General features: G+C 48.4%; 1 protein-coding gene across 1 annotated transcript in view; it reads left to right on the top strand.

The window, feature by feature from the left end:
- CACNA1A (calcium voltage-gated channel subunit alpha1 A) overlaps nucleotides 1-23774 on the top strand; it is a 276152-nt gene that overhangs the window by 145740 nt on the left and 106638 nt on the right. Inside the window, exon 6 of the mRNA XM_081805421.1 lies at nucleotides 21634-21725. Within this exon, the coding sequence (XP_081661547.1) occupies nucleotides 21634-21725 (92 nt within the window). The remainder of the gene's footprint in view (nucleotides 1-21633; nucleotides 21726-23774) is intronic.

Genomic DNA, 23774 nt, shown 5'->3' with positions numbered 1-23774 from the left:
GCTCAGGTCGTGATCCTGGAGTCCCGGGATCGAGTGCCGCATCGGGCTCCCTGCTCAGCGGGGAGTCTGCTTCTCCCTCTGACCCTCCCCCCTCTCATGCTCTATTTCATTCTCTCTCTCAAATGAATAAATAAAAATCTTTAAAAAAAAAAAAGAATGTGGAAACCGGAAAACATCTAGTCAGTCTGTGTTGTGACCCCTGCCTCCAGGCCTGTGCTCAGTTTTCTCTGGGGAGCTCCATGGCTAAGCAACAGACAACTCAAATCACTTAAAACCGCAGCCTGTTCTCCTTCCCCTCCTACTCAGTGGCACCACACCCACCCCACTTACCCAGACCGGGAACTTGGACACCATCATTGCCTTCTTTCTCTCCCTCCCTCCCCTCATCCACACGAAATCTGTCAAGCCCACCACCTGAATGTGTCTGGGAGGCATGCGTCCATTTTCCTGCATCCCCTGCCCTTCCTGAGTTCAGGGTTTTCATCCTTCACCTGGACCACCTGAACCTGTGACCACTGTCCCGTTGGGCTTCCACGGCCAGCATCCTTCCCCCCACCCCCTCACCCGCCGTCTGAACTTCTGACCAGACTGTTTTCATCTAAGAAATTTAAGTTTAGTCAAATCACTTCCCACTTCAGAAACTGAAATCGTGGTCTTCAAACCCCTTTAAATCAATGAAACCCTTTCTCCCAAATTAATCTTATCTTTAAATAAACTTCTAATTTTAGGGGTGCCTGGGTGGCTCAGTCAGTTAGGTATCTGACTCCTGATTTTGGCTCAGGTCATGATCTCAGGGTCATGAGATCAAGCACCATGTCAGGCTCCTCGCTCAGCACAGAGTCAGCTTGGGATTCTTTCTCCTCTGCCACTGCCCCTCCCCCCTCGCTCCCGCACACATAGACTCTTTCTCTCTCAAAAAACCAAAAAAATAATAATAAAAATAAATAGGGGTGCCTGCATGGCTCAGTCGGTTAGGTATCCTACTCTTGATTTCAGCTTAGGTCGTGATCTCAGGGTCATGAGTCGAGCCTTACATCAGGCTCCCGGCTCAGCACAGTGTCTGCTTGTCCCTCTCCCTCCCCCCATTTGCACTCGCTTGCTTGCTCTCTCTCAATAAAATAAATAAGTAAAATCTTTTTTAAAAATAAAAAAATAAACTTTGAATTTTAGGATAATTTTGGATTTATAGAAAGTTTGCAGAGATAGTACAGAGAGCTCCTGTCTACCCTTCACCCAATTTCCCCAGTGTTATTACCATCATACCTTACCGTCACAGTACCCTTGTCAAAACTAAGAAATTAACTTCAGTACATTACTATTAGCTGAACTTCTAAAGTGTTACTCGAATCCCAATAGGTAAAGCAATAAAAAAGGAGCTTTGAAGCAGAAAAGGACTTTCCAGAAAGTTGTGCCTGCCCAGTCTACACCTCAATTCCCCTTGCCCGTGAGGTGGTCCCTGTGGCGCCTCTGAGGAGCCCAGTTTGAAGTCACTAGCCTCAGGACAAAAGACAAACTCTTTGTCGTGACCACACTGGCCCTTGCTTAACTCACGGTCTTCTTTCTCATTGTCCTCCTTCTTTCAGTCTTTCAACAAATATTTACTGAGCATCTGCTGTGTGGAAGGCCATTTTCTAGGTGCCAGGAACACAATACAGTTTCCAGAATTCATGAAGCTGATAATCTAGTAGAGGGGAGACAAACCATGGACAATAAACTTAATAAATGAAATACAGAGTAAATAAATCATGATGAGTGATATAGCGAAAAATACAGCCAAGAAGGAACAGAGAGAATGTTGGGGTAGGGGTGCAATTTTAATTAGGATGGGCAGGGAAGCCCTGACTGAGGAAGTAAAAAGGATTATTCTGCCTATTCTGTGTCAAAAATAGACTGAAGGGATTGTGGAGGCGGGGACACTAATTGGGAAGTGACTGGGAAGATGGATTTGCCATTGACTGTGATGGGAAGGGGGTTGGGGGGCAAATTAGTAGCTGAGCTTCGGACACGCTAAGTTTTCCCTGCCTGCTAATGAGGGAAGCTATTGTGTTGGAGTTGAGTATTGGGAGTCTGAAGTTCAGGAACAGAAGACAGGGCTGGAGATACAAATGTGAGAGTCATCAGCCTGTGGAGGTTATTTTTAGCTATGAAAGTGGATACGGGGGCGCCTGGGTGGCTCAGATGGTTAAGCGTCTGCCTTCGGCTCAGGTCATGATCTCAGGGTCCTGGGATCGAGTCCCGCATCGGGCTCCCTGCTCCTTGGGAGGCTGCTTCTCCCTCTGCCTTTCTCTCTCGCTCTGTCTCTCATGAATAAAAAAAAAAAAAAAAAAGAAAGTGGATACGGAAGTGGATGTAAGGGGCACCAAGCACTGAGCCCGGGCTGGCCCTCCATTGTTAAGGAGGCTGGGGAGATGAGGACAGAATAGCACGAAAGACAGAGAAGGAGCAAATGAGGGGAGTGTGGGTCCTGGACGCCACACAGGGGAAGTGTGAAGGCATTTTGAGTAGGGGGGAATGATCGATACTGTCCACCGAGGCCAATGGGTGGATTCAAATGAGAAATGAGAATTGACCGATAGGTTTAGCAGCATGGAGGTCTTTGGTGATCCTTGCCAGAGCTCCTTTGAGCAGAGGGAGAAGCAGAGGCCCTTGAGGGATTACTCATGGTTCTCATAAAGAGTTTTGCTGTGAAGGGGAGAGGGGGAGAGATGGGATGTTAGCTGGTGGGAAAAGTGGAGTTCAGGGGTTTTCTTTTTCAAAGAAAAGAGATATGACAGCAGATTTTATGCTGATGGGAATAACCCAGTAGGAAGGAGAAAGCAGAGATGCCAGAAAGAGAGGGTTGGCAGGAGGGATCTCTCCCAGTGGACCGGAAGGGATGGCATTTGGTGCGGAGGGTACACAGGTCATCTACAGCCACATGAGGGAAGGCACCGCATGGTTACAAGTGCTGGGGCTGGGGAGTGGACGTAAGGTGGGGGCCCATGGAAGTTCTGTTTTAATGTTTCTATTTTCTTACAGTTTATCAAGGAAAGTTCTTTTTTTTTCTTTTTTTTAGAGGGAGGGAGGGATAGGAGGGAGGGAGGGGGAGGAGGGGCAGAGGGAGAGGGAGAGAGAGAATCTTAAGCAGGCTCCACTCCCAGCGCAGAGCCCAACATGGGGACCAGTCTCAAGACCCTGAGATCACGACCTGAGCCGAAATCAAGAGTTGGATGCTTAACCGACTGAGCCACCCAGACGCCCCTCAAGGAAGTTTCTTGAACAACAAAGTCTAGTGCATTCAATATTCGTGGGGTGGGTACTCCGGATCAGGCTGGCACTGGTAATACAGCTGTTAACAAAGGCATGGCTGAGCCTCTGCTGTATTCATACTTCAAGTCCAGCAAAGATGCCACACACGCACTCATGGGTCTGTTAGACCAGCCATCTCCAGTGTCAGCCATGAGTGAGGTTCATTTCTTCCTCTCCCCCATCTCCCACCACCTCATCGTCCTCTTGCTGGATTTTAAGTCTTTCGACCCCCACTCTTTCCAGAACTCTCTTCACCCCTCCCTACCGTGATTCCATCCCCACCCCAAGGCCAGCACGCTATCTATCATTCGGGGAAGCAAAGTTCCCAAGAATCAAGATTGTATCAATGGGCCCGTCTCCGTGGCAACAGTCATGAATGAGCCAAGCAAGGTAACCCTGGAGATGGCGTGAATGAGAAGTGGTCCGTTGCCACAGAGACGTGCTGAATGGAAAGGCCCCCACTAGCAGGGATACGTCACTGAGATGGAACTGTCGGCATGAAGTCGGTGTGCCTATTTTCAACTCGGAGTTACAAAAATACATTTTAAAAAAGCTCACGATCCACCTCGTTCCTCTTCTGTGCCTCCCACCCCTTCTTTACCCTTCATCCTACCACTCAACCCGGGCTCACCAGGCCTCTTTCCAGCCCCTCGAGGACATCCTGGGGACTGCCACCTCACCATGCGTCTCCCTCCCCAGGCCAAGTTGGTACTCCTTTGACCAATTCCTGTCTGACCTTTTGAAACCAGCAAGGTCCTCGGAAGCCAGGAGCTGATGAAAAGAACACAGACTACATTTGGAGGGCAAGAACAGTCCATAAACTGGACCAACTCAGCCCCCATCTGTGGAAGTGACCTCATTGGTTAGACCGGTTCTCCATCAGGGAGCTGACCTCATAGCCCCTGCACAGAGGTACAGTCTGATTACGCGGGCGATGTTGAACACGCCCTCAGCACCGCATGGAAGCAGCAGGAGAAACTAATCATTGTGTTTGCCTTTGTAGGGCGAGTCTGAGAGACTTGGCATTAGCTGTACAGAGAAAACTTATCTTCCACAGTAAATGCACTATGTTTTCCTGAATTGCATACTATGTGTGTGCATTATCTTCCACAAAACCAGCAGAGAATGGTCATTAGTCTTAGTCTACTCAGGCTGTCGTAACAGAATACCATAGACAGGGTGGCTTATAAACAACAGAAATGTATTCTTCACAGTTCTGGAGACTGGGAAGTCCAGGAACAAAGCACTAGCAGATTCGGTGTCTGGTGAGAGCCCTCATGCTGCTTCACAGATGTGTCCCCTTGGGGTCTCTCTACCCACCCCACCCCGATCTAATCACCTCCCAAAGGCCCCATCTCTAAATACCATCACATTGGGGGTTAGGATTTAGAAAAACATAGGTGAGCAAAATATTTTCCTGATGGGAAAAATGAAGCCCAGAGAACTTAAGTGACTCACCCAAGTGGCAGAGCCGAGATTGAAAATTAGGCAGTCTGGATGCAGAACTTAGGCAGAAAAAAACAGAATGTGACCGGAGCTGTGTGTGTGTGTGTGCGTGCATGCGTGCCTATGAGTGTGTGCATGTGCTTGCATGCTGGAAGAGGAGAGCGGCAAAAGAAGAATCTGCAGGAGGTCAGTGGGGACCAGGCCATGTTTTGAGGGGTTGAGACTTGAATCTAAAGGCACAAGGGAGCCATGGAAGGATTCAGACAAGGGGTGGATATGATCAGATCTTTATTTAGAAGGTTTACCCTGGTTGCACCGTGATGGCCGGAATGCAGGTGTATGTGAAGGGGTCCCCCTGCCTAGATGCAGGGTTGTCTACCACCCTCTCTGCCCAGCACGTATCAAGGGACCGACTGGATGTGGCCAAGTTGAACAGTCCCACTTGGAGGTCAGACGGTGGATATGGAGTGTATCAGCCTCTTGTCCTGCTCAAACCCTGAACTGAAGCAGTCCTGAACTAATATAAGGGTCTGTTTCCCTGCTTTGTAAAGCTATCTTGTAGAAGACATCCGCCCAGTGGTGCTGGTGTGGGCAGTGAGAGAGGAAGACCGTGCAGATGAATCCTGACTCTGCTACCTCCTGCCTGTGTGACCTTGGCCAAGTCAGCCAGCCCTTCTGTGCCTCAGTTTCCTTACCTATAAAATGGGCCTGGTAGTAGCCTCAGGGGGTTGCAAATGTTGTAAAATACATAGAACATCATTATAACAGTGAGGATGATGAGGATGCTATGTTTCCAGCTCCCTCTCTTGCAAGCTGTGTAACTTGAGGCAGGCTCCCGAACCTCTCTGGGCCTCATTTGCTTCATCTGTTCAGTGGGGATAATAATACTCCTCCTTCCTACAGTTCTGAAGAGAATTAACTGATATAATCCATGTGAAGCTCTTAGAAGAGGGCCCAGCTCCTTGTAAGTGTTCAATAAATATTAGAGACTGTTCATGACAGCAATAATAATGCCTTCAGATCACCTCCATCATCATCACTGCTACTAAGGGCCTCTCTCTCCCTGCCCTGCCATGTCGTCAGTTTTCTCGAATGGAATTCCACACATGTCCCCTCAGGGTGGCCACATTTGGCGTCAGCGATCTGCCCCTGGGTACTACCGTTAGCTCATCTCTGGAAAGCACTTTAGAGCTACACATGCTTTGCAGATTGGAAAGATCACTGGGCTTGCATGATATTTTTTTTTTTTAAAGATTTTATTTATTTATTTGACAGAGAGAGACACAGTGAGAGAGGGAACACAAGCAGGGGGAGTGGGAGAGGGAGAAGCAGGCTTCCCGTGGAGCAGGGAGCCCGATGCGGGGCTCGATCCCAGGACTCTGGGATCATGACCTGAGCCGAAGGCAGACGCTTAACGGCTGAGCCACCCAGGCGCCCCTGGGCTTGCATATATTGAAGCCAACGTTAGATCCTCGTGCCAGGCAGGTGGAGGACAGGCAGGGTAGAGCTCTCGTGCTTTCTCCTCCTGACCACCTCTGCTTTGCTCTGGGCCATTTCCTGTCCTGTTTGAGGCAGGCTGGGCACCTTTCCGCTTTCAGCTTCCTTGAGAGAGGACATCTTCCTGATGGAAGGCCTGGGAGCACACGCCTGGTACCATCATTTCAGCACCGAGAAGCTTGTCCTCAAAATTAGCAGGAGTCATCGGAAGGCCACTGCCAGCCCTTTAGAACCCAACACACGTTTCCGCAGGTGGCAATGAGCCTGGATCTGGTGCAGGGCTCCGCTCTGCCCTCAGGTAGCCTGCTCATTCTCCTGAGCTTTAGGCAGGAACTGTGATAATTATTTCTTTCACAGACACTTATATAGTACTTACTGTGAGCCTTACCGTGTGTGTGTGTGTGTGTGTGCATATGTGTGTGCCTCTGAAGCTGTTCTGAGCACTTTGCAAATATCAATATATTTCATCCTCCCAACAACCCATTTTGTAGATGATAAGACTGGGGCACAGAGAGGTTAAGTTAAACCCCCCACCCCAAGATCACACAGCCGGTGAGTGAAGGGGCCAGGATTGATAACATGTACCTCCCCACCCTTATAACAGTCATCAGTCATAATTCTGTGGGCCTGGCCATGTTCACACACCATGTACAACACGGTGTATATTTTTCAGGCTAAATGAACAGCTTTGCTTTAGGATCCCCTTACACTTGTCCAGGATATGTCGACTCTATGATATGGGCTTGAACAAAACAAATTCCAGAAGACATAGACCCAGGGACAGATGGCCTGGGTTCAAATCCTGGCTCTCCCACTTCCTGCCTGAGTGCCTTCTCTGAACTTACTGTTTTATCTGTAAAGAGGGGGGTAATTATAGTCTCCACTTTGCTGAACTGCTGTGAGTACTCAGGTGGGTTTATACACAGAAAGTTTTTAGGGCTTTCTGGGCACAGAGCAAGCACTTGACTCAAATCAGTCCCTCCCTCTCTGTTTACCTATCCATTGATTTACTGAGCAGCTACTTTGTGCCAGGCACTGTTCTAGGTGATGGGGAGACCTGTGACCTTATGATCTAGCAGGGTGGGTGTCACAAACAATAACGGTGTTAGGTGAAGGGTGCCATGGGAAAATGGTACAGTTGGGTAAGGAGGTTGGCAGTGTTGGGTGGGGGGTACAGGATGCTGAATTCAATGGGGTGGTCAGAGTAGGCATTACTGGGAAGGTGACATTTGAGCATTTGAGCAGACTGAGGTGTTGGTTCATATTACTACCATTTGGAGGCACGAATATGAGTTTGAATTTAATGTGGGGCAAGTCTCACTCATTCCCTTATTTGTTTGTTTGTTTATTTATTTAGAGAGCACGTGCTTGTGCAAGTGGGGGTAGGTGCCGAGAGAGAAGGAGAGAATCAATCTTTAGCAGGCTCCATGCTGAGCACAGAGCCTGATGCAGGGCTTAATCTCATGACCCTGAGATCATGACCTGAGCTGAAACCAAGAGTCAGACACTCAACCAACTGAGCCACCCAGGCACCCCCTCACTTACCCCTTTTAATTGGCCTGAGATCCAAAACTTGGCTAAGGAGCCAGGTCCCTTGGGCTCCTTCTTGTTCCTGCATCTCACAGATCTTTATTAAGATCCTCGCCTGGGGAACCCACCCCCTTCCCCACCCCCATTGGGAGAAGGGGCTTTCTCCCCTGCCTATCTGCCAGATCATGGGGAAGCTATGAAATAAAGGATTCAGAGTCATCTTGAAGCTGGTCAGATGGTGAGGAGATGACGATATTTGCTCGCAAGGAGAACAAGAGCCATGCTGAGGGAAGAGACTGTGTTAGTTAACACCAGCTGCTATAACAGATAAAACCAAAAGCCTCCAGATTAAGAAAATAAGAAAAATAAACTTCTAGAGTGCAGCTGGCGAGGGTTGGGATAGGGTGGAGGGGTAGGTGAGAAAGTATGGCTGTGCTCCACACAGTCACTCAGGGATCCCGGGTGATTGAGGCTCTGCCTTTTTCAACATGTAATTTCCAGTGTTGCTCTAAGAGTCGGCTCCCAGCCAGCAGGTTGGTGGAAAAGGAGAGTGGAGTGAGAGGTATTTGTGGGCTTGGCCAGGAAGTGATGAACCTCCCTTCTGACCACTGGCCAGAATTTAGTCACATGGCCCCACCTAGATGCAAGGGAGACTAGGAGATGTATTTCCTGACCTGGCAGCCATTTCCCAGACACCCCATGGAAGGAGAATGTGAATCTTCACTCAGCACTCCATGCTTGCACCATGTTTGTACCAGGAATTCAGGCCACTTCCCACCCACCCTCGAAATCTCTATGTGCCAGGCACTGTTCTAAGTAATTTGCACGTATCAACTCATTTCATGCAACAACCCTATTCAGTGGGCACTATTATTAGCCACACTTACAGGTGATAAAACTGAAGCCCAGAATAGTTACGTAACTTGCCCAAGATCACATAGCTAGGAAGTGGCAGAGTTGGAATTGGAATCCAGGCAGTCTGGCTACAGAGCCTCAAGCTTAGCATAAATTTATTATAGTTACAAGGAGGCTGAGGGCCCAAAAGACACAATCCACTTTTTGGTGACTAAGAAAATTGGCCACTTGTAAAAATGAGTTCTGACTCAAAATATCTCACCCCAGGGCAACCGTGGTCCACTGGGTCCACATCCTTGTTAATCAGGTTCTAGATCAGAGTTTCTCAGCCACAGCACTTTTGACATTTGGGACCAGATCATTCTTTGTGTTCTGTGCATTGTAGGATGCGTAGCACCACCCCTACCCCGTCATGATAATCAAAAATGTCTCCAGACATTTCCATATGTCCCCTGGGAGATGAAATTACCCCTGGTTGAGAACTGCTGTTTTAGATCGTCAAATATTATCCTGCAATGTAGTGCAAGTTCAAGGCAGACTGACTTTGAAATTGCCAACCTTGCAAAAGAAAAATGTAGGGTTTCATAAAGTCAGTAGTGGCAAACTGTGAAATCACACCCCAAGACAGAAACAGACAGGACCTGGACGGTGTTCATCCATCGGGGATGGTTAAAAATTGACAAGGACAAAGACTCCACAAGCTCTGTAAAAGAGAATGGTTTGAATATCAAAGGATCAAGACAGGGGTGATTGGTGAAACCCCTTGAGAATTTGAAAATAGAAATAATCCTCCTGAAAATTCATGATGCAGAAGTCAAAAGTGTGGGATGTTATGTGCTATCGGGCTGTTTTGCGGAGGAAATTTCACGTGTGCACACACAACACATCCCTGCTTGAGTATGTGCTTCAGGTGCTGTGCAGCCTGCAACCTTAGAGGTAAGGCAGGAATTCCTGGACTACGTTTTTGTGATGAATATTATCACTGCTAATTTGTAGTGGGTACTTACTTCATCTTCACCACACCGTCGCGAGTAGGTGCTTTTACTATCCCCATTTCATGGAGGAGGAAACTGAAGCTCAGAAAGACAGACTAACTCTCCCAGGGCTGCGCAGAGCCAGGATTCAGACCCAGCCTGGCTCCAGGTGCCATGCTTTCAGCTAGTAAGCTCCATAGCCACCCTGATCCTGAGGGGCCCCCACTTCTGGAATCTTCCATTTGCTCCCACTGACCCTTCCCCATTGACCAGAGGCAACATGGCTCCCCACTCTTCCATTAGCTTGGGAAACGTGATCATGGTGTGTGAATTCACAAGGGAGCTTGGGGCTTTGTGGGAAAAATGAAGTGGAAGGATGGAGACTCGAGGTGGGTTCTGGCGTGATGAGGAACCTGCCTTTGCCTGAAGGAAGTAAGGAAGGAGATTGCTGGGGCTTGTGTAGAACTCAGGGTGCCATGAGTCTGTGTAAAACAAGAAATAGAGGCGTGCTCAGTAGGGGGTTTGGCCGATGCCTTGGAACGGGAACTTGAGGACTTGTTTTCTGCTAAGACAAAGAATGAAGTGATTCAGGTCTGCTCTGCTCCTGCTTCCCCCAAGCCCTGCATCACTTCTACTTTTTTCCCTTCTCACTTTTGGATCCGGACTTCTGCTGACTCATCTCTCTGAGCAAGGAAGGAGGGAGGAAGTCAGAATTGTTCATTGACCGTTTTCTTTCTTCAGTGACTCAGCTGTGATTCACATTTTAATTAATGCGGGAGAAAAATCTGATCAGCCTAAGGCATGTGTCCAATCACCCATACCTCCAGGCTGGTTGTAATAAAAAGAATACCCCCGAAATGTAGGATGCCCTGAATTAAACTATGGCTCGTTTCCTCCATTAATCCCGAGGACTCCTCCAGGTTCTCCAAGTTCTGGGTCCCCAGTGGGGCCCCCTGATCCAGAGGTAGCTTCTCCAAGCCCTGAAGCAGCGGGTCTAATTCCCACAGAGTTAGTCTGAGGTCAGGATAAGAAATGGAGTCTCAAGACCTCCTGGGACAGCAGAAGGATCATGGGAGTAGAATAGCATTTCCTGTGTTGGCCTTTGGCTATAATACCAGGCTCTAGCCCTGCCTCTCCCCTCCCCCACCCATACCTCGGGGCCTGAAATTTGTCAGACCTGATAGGAGTGACAGTTTCAGAGTTTGGTTTGCCCAGAGAACAACAAATGTCCAAATCATCGTGACCACTACTTCCTGAGGGCTTACTATGCATCAGGCGGTGTGCTCAGCACTTTTCATGAATGGTCACATTGAATCCTCCCACTGTCCACAAAGACAAAAAGCTTTTATATAATTCTCTCTCCTCCCTGTGAGGAAACTGAGGCTTGGGAATTTTCCCAAAGTAGACAGTAAATAATTGGTCAGGATACAAACCCAGCCCCTTCCCACCTGAGAGCCAGAGTTCACATCTGCTCTACTCTTCTGCCTTCCACTCAGCTGAAAAAAACTGAAGCTGACAGCTCAGTCACCAAATACTTACTTATTGAGGCCTACCATGTACTAAGGGTCCAGCAGGGAACAAGAAACAGATCTGTGGCCTCATGGGGCTGACATTTTAGCTGCACAAGTGTATTAGTCACTGTGTATTAGATAAGTTAAGATACTAATACGTGTATTAGATAAGTGCTTGCTGCTGTCACAAAGAACTCCCAAGATGTATAAGAGCTCAAACACAATAGAAGTTAGTTCTTGCACACAAAGTCCAAAATACATATTCGTAAACAGTGGGCAGCTCTCCTCCAAGCAGGGAGGAAGAAACCCAGGCTCCTTCCATATAGTGGCTCCTCATCTTCAACACGGGGCTTCCAAGGTCTCTGTGCTCCTTGGCATGAAGCCACAGAAGGGAAAAGAATGGAGGTGGACACCCAGGACATGCTTCTGGACCAGGCCTAGAAGTAGTCCACATGGCTTCTACTCTCCTTTCACTGGCCAGAACTTAGTCACGGAACCACGTCTACCAGCAAGGCTGCGCTATGAAGTCCAGCTGAGTGCCTGGGAAGAAGAGAGACTGAGAACAATGGGAACTGAGCTCCACATCTTCCTGGATCTTCCCCTGAGAAGTCCTACCTTAGGACAGCTTTCAGACACTCCTATCTTCTTCTACTTCCTCTGTTTCTTGGGCTTCCCACGGTGAGGAATTGCTCTTGCTTTGCAGTGGGGTGAGGCAAGAACCTGACGAAATGTCTTTCCCCCAACTTGAAGACTTACTGCAACAGAGTATCCCTGTGCCTTGAGGTTAGGAGACCTAGATTCAAGTCTTGCTTCTCCAGAAACCTTTGTCTCAGAAATTGGGGGATTTCCGAACACTCAGATGGGCAGTCTGCATGGATCATCCATTCTTCCCACATTTTATCGGTCAAGGTCTCCACGGGAAACAGAATTCACCCACCAGATGGTTTCAAATGAAGAGTAGTCATGAAGAAACTCCTTAAAGAGGTGCGGGCAGGTAAAGGAAACAAGTAAGGAATGTTGAGATCCCATGAGGGAAGCCATTGCTATCCCAACACTTTTGGAACTCAGCCGAGGCAGGGCCACACAGGAAGGACTAGGCTCAGAACCAGGGAGAGGGTGGAAGCAATATTCCAACCTCTCTCCTTCACCTTCTGCTGGTGCCTCCCATTGGCCAAACCCAACCAGGAACCAGAGCAAAGCATTCTGGGAGATGTAGTCCACATGGGGTCAGCCTTACAGGGCACAGTGCAAGCTGGAGAATGGACGTGGGGGGCAAACGGAATAATAAGCACACACCAGTGTGTGACCGACTGCGTATGCTTGTTTATGTGATCTACTCTATAAAGCAGCTCCAAAGCTGCACAGTACAGCACAGTAGCCACCAGCCATATGTAGCTATGGTATAAAATATAAATGTAAATCAATTAAAATGAGCTCAAATGAAAAAATTCAGTTGCTCAGCCACGTTTTAAGTGCTCACTAGCCACATGTGGCTGTTGGCTGCCATATTGGACAGCTCAGCATAAAACATTTCCACCATCATGGCAAGGCTCCGATGTACCCTGAACCCCTGCAGGTTATGGGATGGAAGAGAAAGAAGTCAGGGGTGAGGCTGGGCAGTGAAGGAGGCAGTTCTGAAGGCAGGCAGAGCTGTGGATCCATGGGGAGGAGGTTCTCTGAATAAAGGAGCAGAGGGAGAAGCAGGGAGGTTGAGTGAGCTGCTTGCCAGGCTGGAGGCTTACCCCATGAGGCAGAGTCAGAAAGCTTCAGTTCAAGGTCAGCTCTGACACTTAGTGGTGTATGATCTCAGACAAGGCTCTTGGCCTCTTAGAACCTCAGTTTGCTCATCATCAAAATGGGTGTCAGCCCACCTGCCATGATGACAATGCCCATGAATGGGGCTATGGAGAAGTAGGACTATATAAGGTGTTAGCTGTTGCCATGTTGGGAAATGATTACTGAGGTCAGAATGGTCTCGAGAGAACCAGTGAGAAGGGTTCCTTTCTTTCCTCTTCAATATCCCTCAACATGTCTTCATCTTTAGTCACTGCCTTATTAAATTCACCCCACATCTGGTTCCAATCTTCCCCTGATTCCTTGAGATCTTGCCAACTTTCATGAACTCCCTTCCTTTCAATTTCCTCAGGATCATCATCTTTTTTTTCCTTTCTCCTCTTTCTTAGAGAAATCCATGGCCTCTACTTTTCCAAGCCTGGGGAGTGTTGCAGAGTAATTAGAAATGTATGGGAGGTGGGACCAAAACCCAGCTTAGCCATGTACCAGATGTGTGGTCTTGGAGCAGTGACTCAACCTCTCTGATCTGGAAAGTAGAAGGAATGACAGGCCCCACTTCATAGGGCCGTCACGGGATTGATTAAAACAATGCACGCTGCCTGGCCCCCAGCAAGCCTCTGTAAATGTTACCTTCCTTCTGATTCCGCTTTTTCAACTTTATAGTGAAGTAGAACATACACGCAGAAAAGCACACATTACAGGTACAGCTTGAGTGATTTTCCAAAACTAAACACACTCATATAACCAGCACCCAAATCAAGCAACAGAATATCCCCAACCTCCAGAAACCCTCTCATTCCCCTCCAGTCACCAGTCACCCTGACATAGGACGGCATGGATTAGTCCCGCTTATTTTTGAATTGTAAATACATGGGATCACATGGCACACTCTTGTTGGCTTCCTTCCCTTGCTGTTGAGTGTGTGAGATCCACCCATGTTGTTGCCAGAGCTGCGCAGAGTTCAAAGTCATGGCTGCATGTTCTGCACGGGTGATAGGCATTTGGGTGCTCTGCACTTTGCAGCTATTACGGAGAACTGTTGACGCTCTCATGCTTGTCTTTGGGTGGGAGGTGTTCCCAGGACTGGGGTTTCTGGGTCATCGGGAGGAGTCCGTTTAGCTCTGGTGGAAACTGCCCTTACAGTTCTGTGCAGTGGTGGGACTGGTCTCAGCTCCCACCAGCTGCAGGCGAGAATTGAGCTTTTGTTTTCATTTTGATCTGGGAGTGCCTCTCCCTCAGGAGATGCTCGGTAAATGTCTGGGAATTAAATTGAAAACATACTCGTCCATTTCCTCGAGAGCTTTACTCCATCAGATGTCTCATTTGGACCTTCAGGCTCTCCTTCCACACTGACTTGGTACACTTTGCTTGCAAACTTGGACAGATCCCCTCCATGTGGAAGACACTTGGCCCCCTTGAGTCATCACGTTATCTTCCCCGCTCTCATTCCAGTGTCTCAGGGACAGGTTTCCCTTCTACTCCCTCCTCCAGCCTTGCGATCAGCGAGCAATTGCGACGGTGCCCTTCAGCAGGCCGGCAACCTGCCGATCCTCCGAACCCGCTTGTCTCGGCTCAGCCACCATCCCCTTCTCCCCAGCAAACTCACACCTCTGGAGGGCCCATCTTTTCTAGAATCACTTACCTCGCTCCTTCTGGGGTTTTTACATGTGTTCCTGCTTTTTATTTAAGAAAACAGAGCGGTTTAAGAGAGCTTCAGGAATCATCGAAAATAGAAACGTGTCCTTTTGTGTAATCCTCTACTTTAAAAAAGTGGAAGAACGGCTCTGTGCAGAGGTTAAGGTGCTCGAGAGGACCTCGCGTCAGTGGTCAGAACTTCCCCTTCAGGGGCACCTGGGTGGCTCAGTCGTTAAGCTTCTGCCATGATCCCAGAGTCCTGGGATCGAGCCCCGCATCGGGCTCCCAGCTCGGCGGGAAGCCTGCTTCTCCCTTTCCCACTCCCCCTGCTTGTGTTCCCTCTCTCACTATGTCTCTCTCTGTCAAATAAATAAATAAAATCTTTAAAAAAAAAAAAAAAAAGAACTTCCCCTTCATAGGAGAAAACACAGGAGAATATCTGTGTGGCCCAGAATAGGGGAAAGACTTCTTAAACAGGATTTTAAAAGCATAAACTCTAAGGCAAAATAATACTACTAATAATGGATTAGATGAAAACTAATGTTCTGTTCGAATAAAAACATCATGGGGACAGGAACCAAACTGCCGGCATCCCAATCCTCCTTTCCCATTTCCTGTGAATCCACAGGCAATTTACTCAACCTCTCTGTGCCTCCGTTTCCTCATCAGTAGAATGGAAAGAATAGTATCTACCTGCGGGGTTGTTAGGAGTTATAAGCAAGTTGATATTTGTAATATTTATAAATCCTGTAGAATAGTGCATGGGAAAAACTAAAGTAGGATTTGTAAATAGTGCCTAGGATGGTGGAAAAATAACTGACCAGAGATTAATATTTTACTGCTATTATGTTACCCCTTAGCCACATGCGACTGTTTTCAATGTAAATGAATTAAAAGTAAATACAATTTAAAATTCAGCTCCTCACACCCACCAGCCACATTTCCAGTGTCCATAGCCGCATGTGGCCAATGGCTGCCATATTGGGCAGCACTGATTAAGACTATACAAGGCAATATCTGCAAGTCAACAAGAATAACACACAACCCCAATAGGAAAACAGGCAAAAACTGTGATCAGGGAGATTAGGGAAGAGAAGTCTGAAAAGCTAATCAGTATATGACGTGGTACTCAAAATCATTTGTAATCAGAAAGATGAAAATTAAAACAGCAAGTGTTTCTGTATGCCTCTCATAGTGGGAAGAATCAGCACCATGGATAAGCCAAGGGTCAGCAGAATGTGAGGACAGAGGAAGCTCCTGCCCGACTCCTGGGCCTGGGGCCTGGGGGGGCCATGTGGAAGGTCATCAGCTGTGCTAAGTTGGGTTAAGTCAGACTCACCAGCAGTTATGCTCCCAGGCACCCACCCCAGGGAGATTTTTGCCGGGTCTGTAGGGGCGGTACAAGGATGTTCACTACGGCACCATCTGCGGGGAGCTGGAGGCTGCCTGGGGTCCATCCCTGGAGAACGGGGATGTGGCGGATGCACCTATGGAGAGCCCCAGGCCCAGTGAAAGCTCCAGATAGCACATCCAATAGACCACCCAGGATAGGGCTTAAAAACATGGTTCTGGGTGAAAACAGGAAACAACAGAATATGCTTTAACTTCGTGCCGTCAATGTAAGTTAAAAATATAAGCACTCAAAATAAAGCACATGTTTTGCAAGAATGCACTCCAATAAGACCAAATTAAACATTATATTGGTTGTCTCTCGGGGGAGACGAATGAAAGTAGGGTTTGGGGATAAGAGGGAATGAATGAATGAATGAATGAATGAATGAACGAACAGAGAGGAGCATTGCACAGACCAAAGGTGGAAAGATGCCATGAACTGAGGAGAGCAATTGACTTGACTCTCCCAGTTTGAAGATTTTTTAAAAGGAATTTTAGAAATACTTTCCCCAAGAGGAGGTAAAAGCCAAGTGATATAAAAATAAACTTGAAGAGGATTTACACAGTCTATGAATGGCAAGAATATAGACTGCATGAGAAGCAGTTATGCTTCTAAGTACCCATCTCAGGAAGATTTGACCCTGTCAATTTTGGCAGGTGCTTCTTCTAACCTGAGGTCGGGGATCCAGAGCAGCCCCCATTCTCTCTCCTGCTTTCTGACTGAACTGATACCTCCTTGTCATTCTCCTGTCCTCCGCCCCTCCTTCTCAGCCAGTAATCTCACCTTTTACCATGAGGTCTCTCCAGCTCCAGGGCCTTTGCACATGTTTCCCTCCTTACCCACCTGGCACATAGTAGTTGCTCCTCCACAAATACTTATTGACATCCTGACTTCCAGCCAGCAGAGAAAAATCTAGCTCCTTTCTATACTCGGGTTAGTGGAGGAATGAGCTTGGCTGAAGTCCAGGGAGAGGGTAAGTGGGGTGGTGGAGTTAACCAGGGGCAGCGAGGTGAGGTAGCACAGCCAGACTCAGGAGCCAGGCACCACATGTTAGCTGTGTGACTGTCGACAAGTAGCTACGCCCTGGGTCTCAGTTTCCCTGTCAATGAAATGAGAGTAGAACACTCACCTGGTAAAGATACTGGGGCGTAAAATGGGATCTCAGTATGTAAAGCAACAAGCATACAACCTGACAAAGGAAAAAACTCAACGACTTGCCTTTATCAGTGGGTTCTGGTATAACTTGGCCACAAGTTACACAAGAATAAAAATGATGATGGTGAAGAAAAGAGCAAACATTTATGGAGGACTTACTAAATTCCAAGCACAGTTCCAAGCATCTTGCATAAACCCCCACACCTATCGGGGTAAGTAAGACTGTCATCACCATTTTACTGTTCAGGAAACTGAGGGTCACACAGCTAGTGATTGGAGGAATGGGGATTTGAACCTAAGCTGCCTGGTTCTTATCCACTAGAAAGGACGTTTGTTATCCACATTACAAGAAGTCTGGAGGCCGGGTGGTTGGTTGCAGGATTGGCTTCACAGCTTAGTGATGTCCCCAAGGAATCCTTCCCATCTTTCCACTCTTTCATCTCCAGTGTAAGGACTTTCCTGGTAACCATTACCACTCATGGTCCCAAGATGGCCACCTTGCTCCAGGATGTCTACACAAAAGTCTTTGTCAGGCCAAAGAAGAGGAGGGAATGTCTCCTGCCATGTTACTCTTCTTGAGGGGGGGAAACTCTTCCCCAGAAGCTCCCAGCAGGCTCTCACTCAGGTCCTGTTAGGCACATGACCCAGTCATGTGACCAGTGCTCCCATCGAAAGGAATCCTGGGGAAAAGAGACTATTGGGCATTTTCTGACTCTTTGATGGAAGACGGACTCCACTGGCAAGGGAGGGGGTAGGACTGCCTATTAGATAAACAACCATCAGTATCTTCCGTGATTCTTTTCCTAGTTTAAGGCAAGTCTTGTCTCCTACCCAGCCTTCCATCTCTTCTAGAATATACTCTATTAGTTATTGCTAGGCTTTCCTATGTCCCACTTCCTTATTATTTATTCAACAAGCGTTTATTGAGCACCTACTGTATGCCAGGCACAGTTTTAGGTACCGGGGATACAGCTGTGAACAAAACATGAAAATTCCTGCCCTGGTGGGGTGGACATGCAGGAGCAGTGCCATCCAGTGAAACTTTATACAATGATGGAAATCAACTGTCCACATGTGGCTGTGGAGCACTTGAAATACGTCTAATGCAACAGAGGGACTGAATGTCTAATTTAATTTAATTTAATTTAAGTATATATTTAAACAGCTACATGTAAGTGCAACTAGTGCGACTGAGGAACTAAACGTCTGATTTAACTTAAATTAAATTAAGGGTATATTTAAATAGCTGTGTGTGACTAGTGGTTACCATATCAGGCAGCTGAGCTCTAAAGGCAAAGGGATACATTATCGACCTCTCTCTCTGGACATGTAAACATATTTAGTGTCTCCCACCCTGAAAATCCTCCTTTCTCATATCCAGTCTCTTGTTTCTGGTTCATCTTCTCTTGTTCTCTACAGCCATCAGCCACAGCAAGACTCCCTGTGACCTGATGCTGCTCATCCTTTGCACCTAACTCATCCATGGGCTGCCCTGGAGACCAGTGGCCTCGCCTTTCTCAAAACACTTTTGAACTTGACCTCCAGGAATGACCCTCTCTGCCGGGTCTCCTCCCAGCTCCGTGACTTCCTCTTTTCCACCAAGCTCCTTCCTCAACACATTGTGTCTTAAAATGTTGCTCTTCCCCAACATTCCCCTGGAGGCCCTTGGCTTTTTTCATTTGACCTATCTACCCTAGGATATCTGGTCTACCATAACCCTGTTTTCCACTACTCTTTTCTCACTTACCAGAGTTTTATTGAGTACCTGCTAGACCATAAAAGGTGCTAGAGGTACTACAAAAAAAAAAAAATCTTTGTCTTCATGGTGCTCACATTCTAGAAGAAGAGGTGAATAATAAATACAGCTTAATAAGCAATGTAATTCTGGAGAGTGAAGGATCTCCTTAGCTAGAGGGGCCAGGGAGATCCTCTTTGAGAAGGCAAAATGTGAGCTCTGAAGGATTTGAAGAGGGCCATCGAGGCAAAGAGGGAGAGAGTTGAGGGGACGAGCATTTGCAGTAGAAGGAACGGCCGATATAACATTCCCATGTTGGGAAGGAGCTTTTCCTGTTGGAGGAACAGAAGATCAGTGTGGCCAATATGTGGTGGGACAGGGCAGTCAGTGGGAGTCTTGTGGTCATGGTAGAGTTTGGATTTTATTCTAAGCCTGATGGAAGCCAATGGAAGGTTTTAACAAGGGAGTCACAGAAAACTGGCATCTCAAACTCAGCGTGTCCACAGCCCAGTCTTGATCTTCCTCCAAACCTACCCCTTTCCTATCTCAATTTACAGTGACTCCATCCTTCAGGTAGCTCAGGCCAAAACCTTGCAGGCATCTTTGAGTCCTCTTGCTCCCATCCCACCACGCTCAATCTTTCCATGGGAAGCCCTGGTGGCTGCCATATTGTTCTCCATAGCATTTCCCACCATCTGGCATATCATATGTTTTCCCATTGTCTCTCTGTGCATGGCAGTGTCCTCAGGCACCTATAGTAGGTGCTCAATAAACCCTCATTGAATGAATGGCCTTTGCTTAGTGGCTGATTCAGAACCAGGAAGCCATTCTTCCTTTCTGCCTTTCCCACCATGGCCCCCACCCCATCTAACGAGCCATGTGAGGTGGAGAACTGGGTTCCTGGCTTTGAGTTCTTGCTCAGTGGTGTGGACCTCCATGCATTAGTAACTTCTCCAGGCTCTAGTTTCCTCTGGAAAATGGGACCCATCCTGCCGACTGCTGGGATGCAGGGAGGATTTGATGAGCCCAGGCAAGCTCCCTGATGCCCAGCAATCAATGGCAGCTATATTTAAATTGGGGCCTCCTTTGTACTCCCACTGCCTTTGTCCTAGTTCCAGCCCTCATTACGCTGGCCTGCTCTCACCGCTCCCTCCTCGCTCTGCCTCCATCACTGCCCATCTGTCCTGTCAGCTGTCAGCCTTGTCTTCACCACGCCAACCCTAATCGCATCCCTCCCCTGCTCTGAAACCTTACATGACTCCCACTGTCCACAGGATAAGACCCATTTCCTCAGCCTCCAGTTCACAGCCTCCAACACCAGCCCACCCATTTCTCCCCACCAATATCCTGAACGAAGCTTCTGTCTCTGTGGTGCTTTCTTGGCCACAGAAGCCTTCCCTGCACCAGCAACCCCCCTCCACCCTGTTCCATCCCCTCCTAATTCCTTCTCAACTTTCCAGGATGGAGGATGAAAAATAGTACATCTTAGGTGCCGTTTAGGATTGCAGTGGGCCAGGGGGAGGTCGGATTATCTGCATTTCTGAGGCTTGAAGAGGTTAGGACAAAGGCCACGCAATGAGAACATGCAGGGCCAGGGTTTGACTCTAGATCTGAGATTTTGTGCTGTGCTACCTCCTCGTACTTGGGCTCCGTGGTGATGCTGTCCCCAGCCCTCCTGTCTGTATTCAGGTCCTCCTCATTCTCCTGCAGCCTGGGGCCAGAGGGATTCATGCTTGAACCTCACCCACTTGTGAGGTCACCTGAGGGTGGGGTCAAGTTCATCTCAGTGCTACCCCTGTGTCCAGCGCAGCCTGACCCAGACCCGCCACGGCTCACCTGGAAGTGCAGTGGCCCCTTCCCCCGCCATCTCCCAGCTTCTGGCCTTGCCCCTTAGGGGGCCTTCTTGTAATTCATGTCATGTCCCAACCCTCCAGTGCTCAGAACCCTCCATGGCTCCCATGTCACTTGGAGAAGGAACCAGAGTCCGCACCATGGCCCACAGGGCCCTGCACGATCTGCCCGTCACCACCCTGCCCTCACCTCCTCCTGCTGTCACCCTGGCTGGCTTGGCTCCAGCCAGCCACACCGGCCTCCTCACACTCCCTCAGCTGCACACCAGCAGAGCCACACTCATTGTTTGGTTTGGTTTCCTGTGGTTTTGTTTGTTTGTTTTTTTTTTTCCTTTTCATTTATTTCCGAGTAGCTTAGCACGCTTCCTGTGTGCCGGGCACCATGCTGATCACAGCACATGTATCAGTCCATTTAATCCTCACACCTCTTTGAGGCAATGTCAGTACTATTATTATCCCTGTTCTATAAAAGAGGAAACTGAGGCACAGAGAGGTGTCCTGGCTTGTCCAAAGTCACCCAGCTGGGAAATGGCAGAGCTGGGATTTGAACCCCATGCAGGCTGGGCTCCTAATCCTGAACCACTTTCCTGCCAGTTGATAAAGGGTACTGAGCTCCAAAGGGTCTGCCATTCTCCCTGGCCCCTCCCCAGGACCCCTGGGCCTCCCCACGACTCGTTCCAATTGTGCATTGTGAAATATATTGAACGTCATCCTGACCATGTGCAACAGGACGCTTCTATTCCTCTCAATCCAGTGTTTATTACCACCATCAACCACACACCTTGTTGGGGTCATTATAAATCACCTTTTATCCTATAAGGCAGGTACGGTTAACATGGAAGACGAAACTGAGGCCAGCAAAGTAAAGTCACCCACCTGTGGTCACCTAGCCGATAAACGACATCAAATCCCATTCCCCTCTGACCCTGAAACCCACCCTCTGTTTTCCACTCTGGCTTCTTTCTTCCAGCATCTTGGCGACAGTTGGGACGGAGTTTGACCTACGGACGCTGAGGGCAGTTCGAGTGCTGAGGCCGCTCAAGCTGGTGTCTGGAATCCCAAGTGCGTGAGTTTCCGACCCTGGCAAGGGGTCTGCTCAGGGGTCCCGGGAGTCCTCAGTTTCCCCTCTGCAGAACATCTCAGAAGTGGGCCCTGAGTGCTTGCTTCCCAGCTTGTGCCAAGGCAGCCTTCTCTTGGGGGGAAGCTCCCAAGGGACCCCCAGGAACCTGGTAGCAGGTCTCCGTGAGCTTCTGGAAGCAAGCCAGGAGCCTCACCTATAACCACAGCACCTGTTTATTGAGCACCTGCTGTCTGTCAGGAGCCATGCTGATACATCTCAGTCAGTACTCACGATTCTGTGATGTTGGGAGAGAGTGCTCATATCTCCATTTTACAGATGTGGAAACTGAGGCTCAGAGCAGCTAAATAATTTGAGCAGGGTCATGTGGCTGAGAACGGCAGGACTAGGTGTTAGCAAGTGTGACCCCGAGCCTGGCCAGTAACACTGGTGGCAGTGACTGTGACCATCTATTGAGCACCTGCTGCATACTGGACACTGTAGAGAGAACTTTACATGCATTATCTTAGTTTGTCTTCCCAATCGCCCAGTGAACACATTTTACAAATGAAAAAGCTGACGCTCAGACAGGTTAAATTCTGCACCTGAGCTCTGACGACTTGACAGTGATGAGCTCCAGAGCCCATTCTCGTCCCATCTGCTTGCTTTCTCCTCCTCCAAGGGTGCTTCTGCCCCACCCTTTAGGCGCAGCTGCCATATTCAGGGTCAGATGCAGGTTGTGCTGCCAAAACCCAAAACAAAACAGGGTCGACCTTCTGTCCCACTGCCTCAGTTAGTACTACTACTACTAATTTTAAAAGCACGTGCTATGTGCCAGGCACTGTTCTAAGTATTTGCCATTTTAAAAATTCATTTGTCCTCACAACAAGCCTGTGATGTAGGTTCTATTATCAGTTCCATTTTACATCTCATTGGCTTCGTTTGTCAGGTTCATTGCCATCTGGATTTAAAGAGTGAGATCTCCCAGACGACCACCAGCAAGGTCTTTTGGTAGAAAGAAGGCACTTCTGCTTAGGTGTTCGTAGGATTCCAGGAGCTGCCAGCATTGCATCAAGGGTCATCCCCAAGCTAATACTAACAAAAATTTCACCACCTCTGGTGGTACTTTGCCACATATGTGCTCTCTCATTTAATCATGAGAGGGAGGTGCTATTCCAGCCCCCATTTGCAGATGAAGAAACCAAGATTCAGAATGGTGACCTGACTTGCTGAAGGTCACATTGCTAGTAAGTAGATGACTAGGTCGGGTCCCCTCGATGCAGACTTAGCTAGGTGCCTAGGTGGCCCTGCTTTATCTGGAGAGTGCCGTCAGGAGAGAGAGAATGAGGGCAGCAGGATGGGATGGGGAAAGATGCCGAGCAAGGATGTAGTCTCAACCTGATCCCGTGGGGAGCTCTGGAGTGTGAGTAGCACCAGAGTTATCCCTGAACCTGAGGCAGAGGGACTGCTGGCCTTTCATCCTTCTCTGGTCACTTATTGGGGGCGGCGGGTGGGGAATGCCGAGAAGACAGTGGGTAAGGCAGCTCTTGATAACCAAAGGCAGTTGTATAAAGAGGAGGGGCAGCTGGGAGCTATTAGCAGCCAACACCCGCAGCAGCTGGAAGGGGGGCACAGCAGAGGTGGAGGATACCCGGCCTGGCCTAGGCACTAACCACAACCAGTGTCCAGAGCCTTAACCACTCCGCCACACCACCTCCATTAGCATCACCCATACGTTGCGGGTCCCTGTGGCTTCCACCCATCAGGAGGTGCTAATCATGAGCCGTGTAAAGTTCTTCTAATCAAGAAGCAAGGCCTTAGGCTTTTTGTTTGAACCCTAATTTTAACCATACACTTTCCTGATAGCACAGTGGCTACAAACATACCATTTGACATCACTCAGACCTGGGTTTAAGTCCCGGCTCTGTTATTTCTGACGCCCTTGGATGAATCACCTCTCTCAGACTTGCTTCCCAGCTCTGCAAAATGGGGATAATTTTACACGGGTGCCCACTTCATGGGGTTGTGTTAGAAGCCAATGAAATCATGTCTGG

The sequence above is a fragment of the Leptonychotes weddellii genome, chromosome 1, assembly GCF_054177405.1.
Source record: "Leptonychotes weddellii isolate Sample4059 chromosome 1, ASM5417740v2, whole genome shotgun sequence".
Classification (NCBI taxonomy): Eukaryota; Metazoa; Chordata; class Mammalia; order Carnivora; family Phocidae; genus Leptonychotes; species Leptonychotes weddellii.
This window is presented reverse-complemented; position numbering and strand designations above follow the sequence as displayed.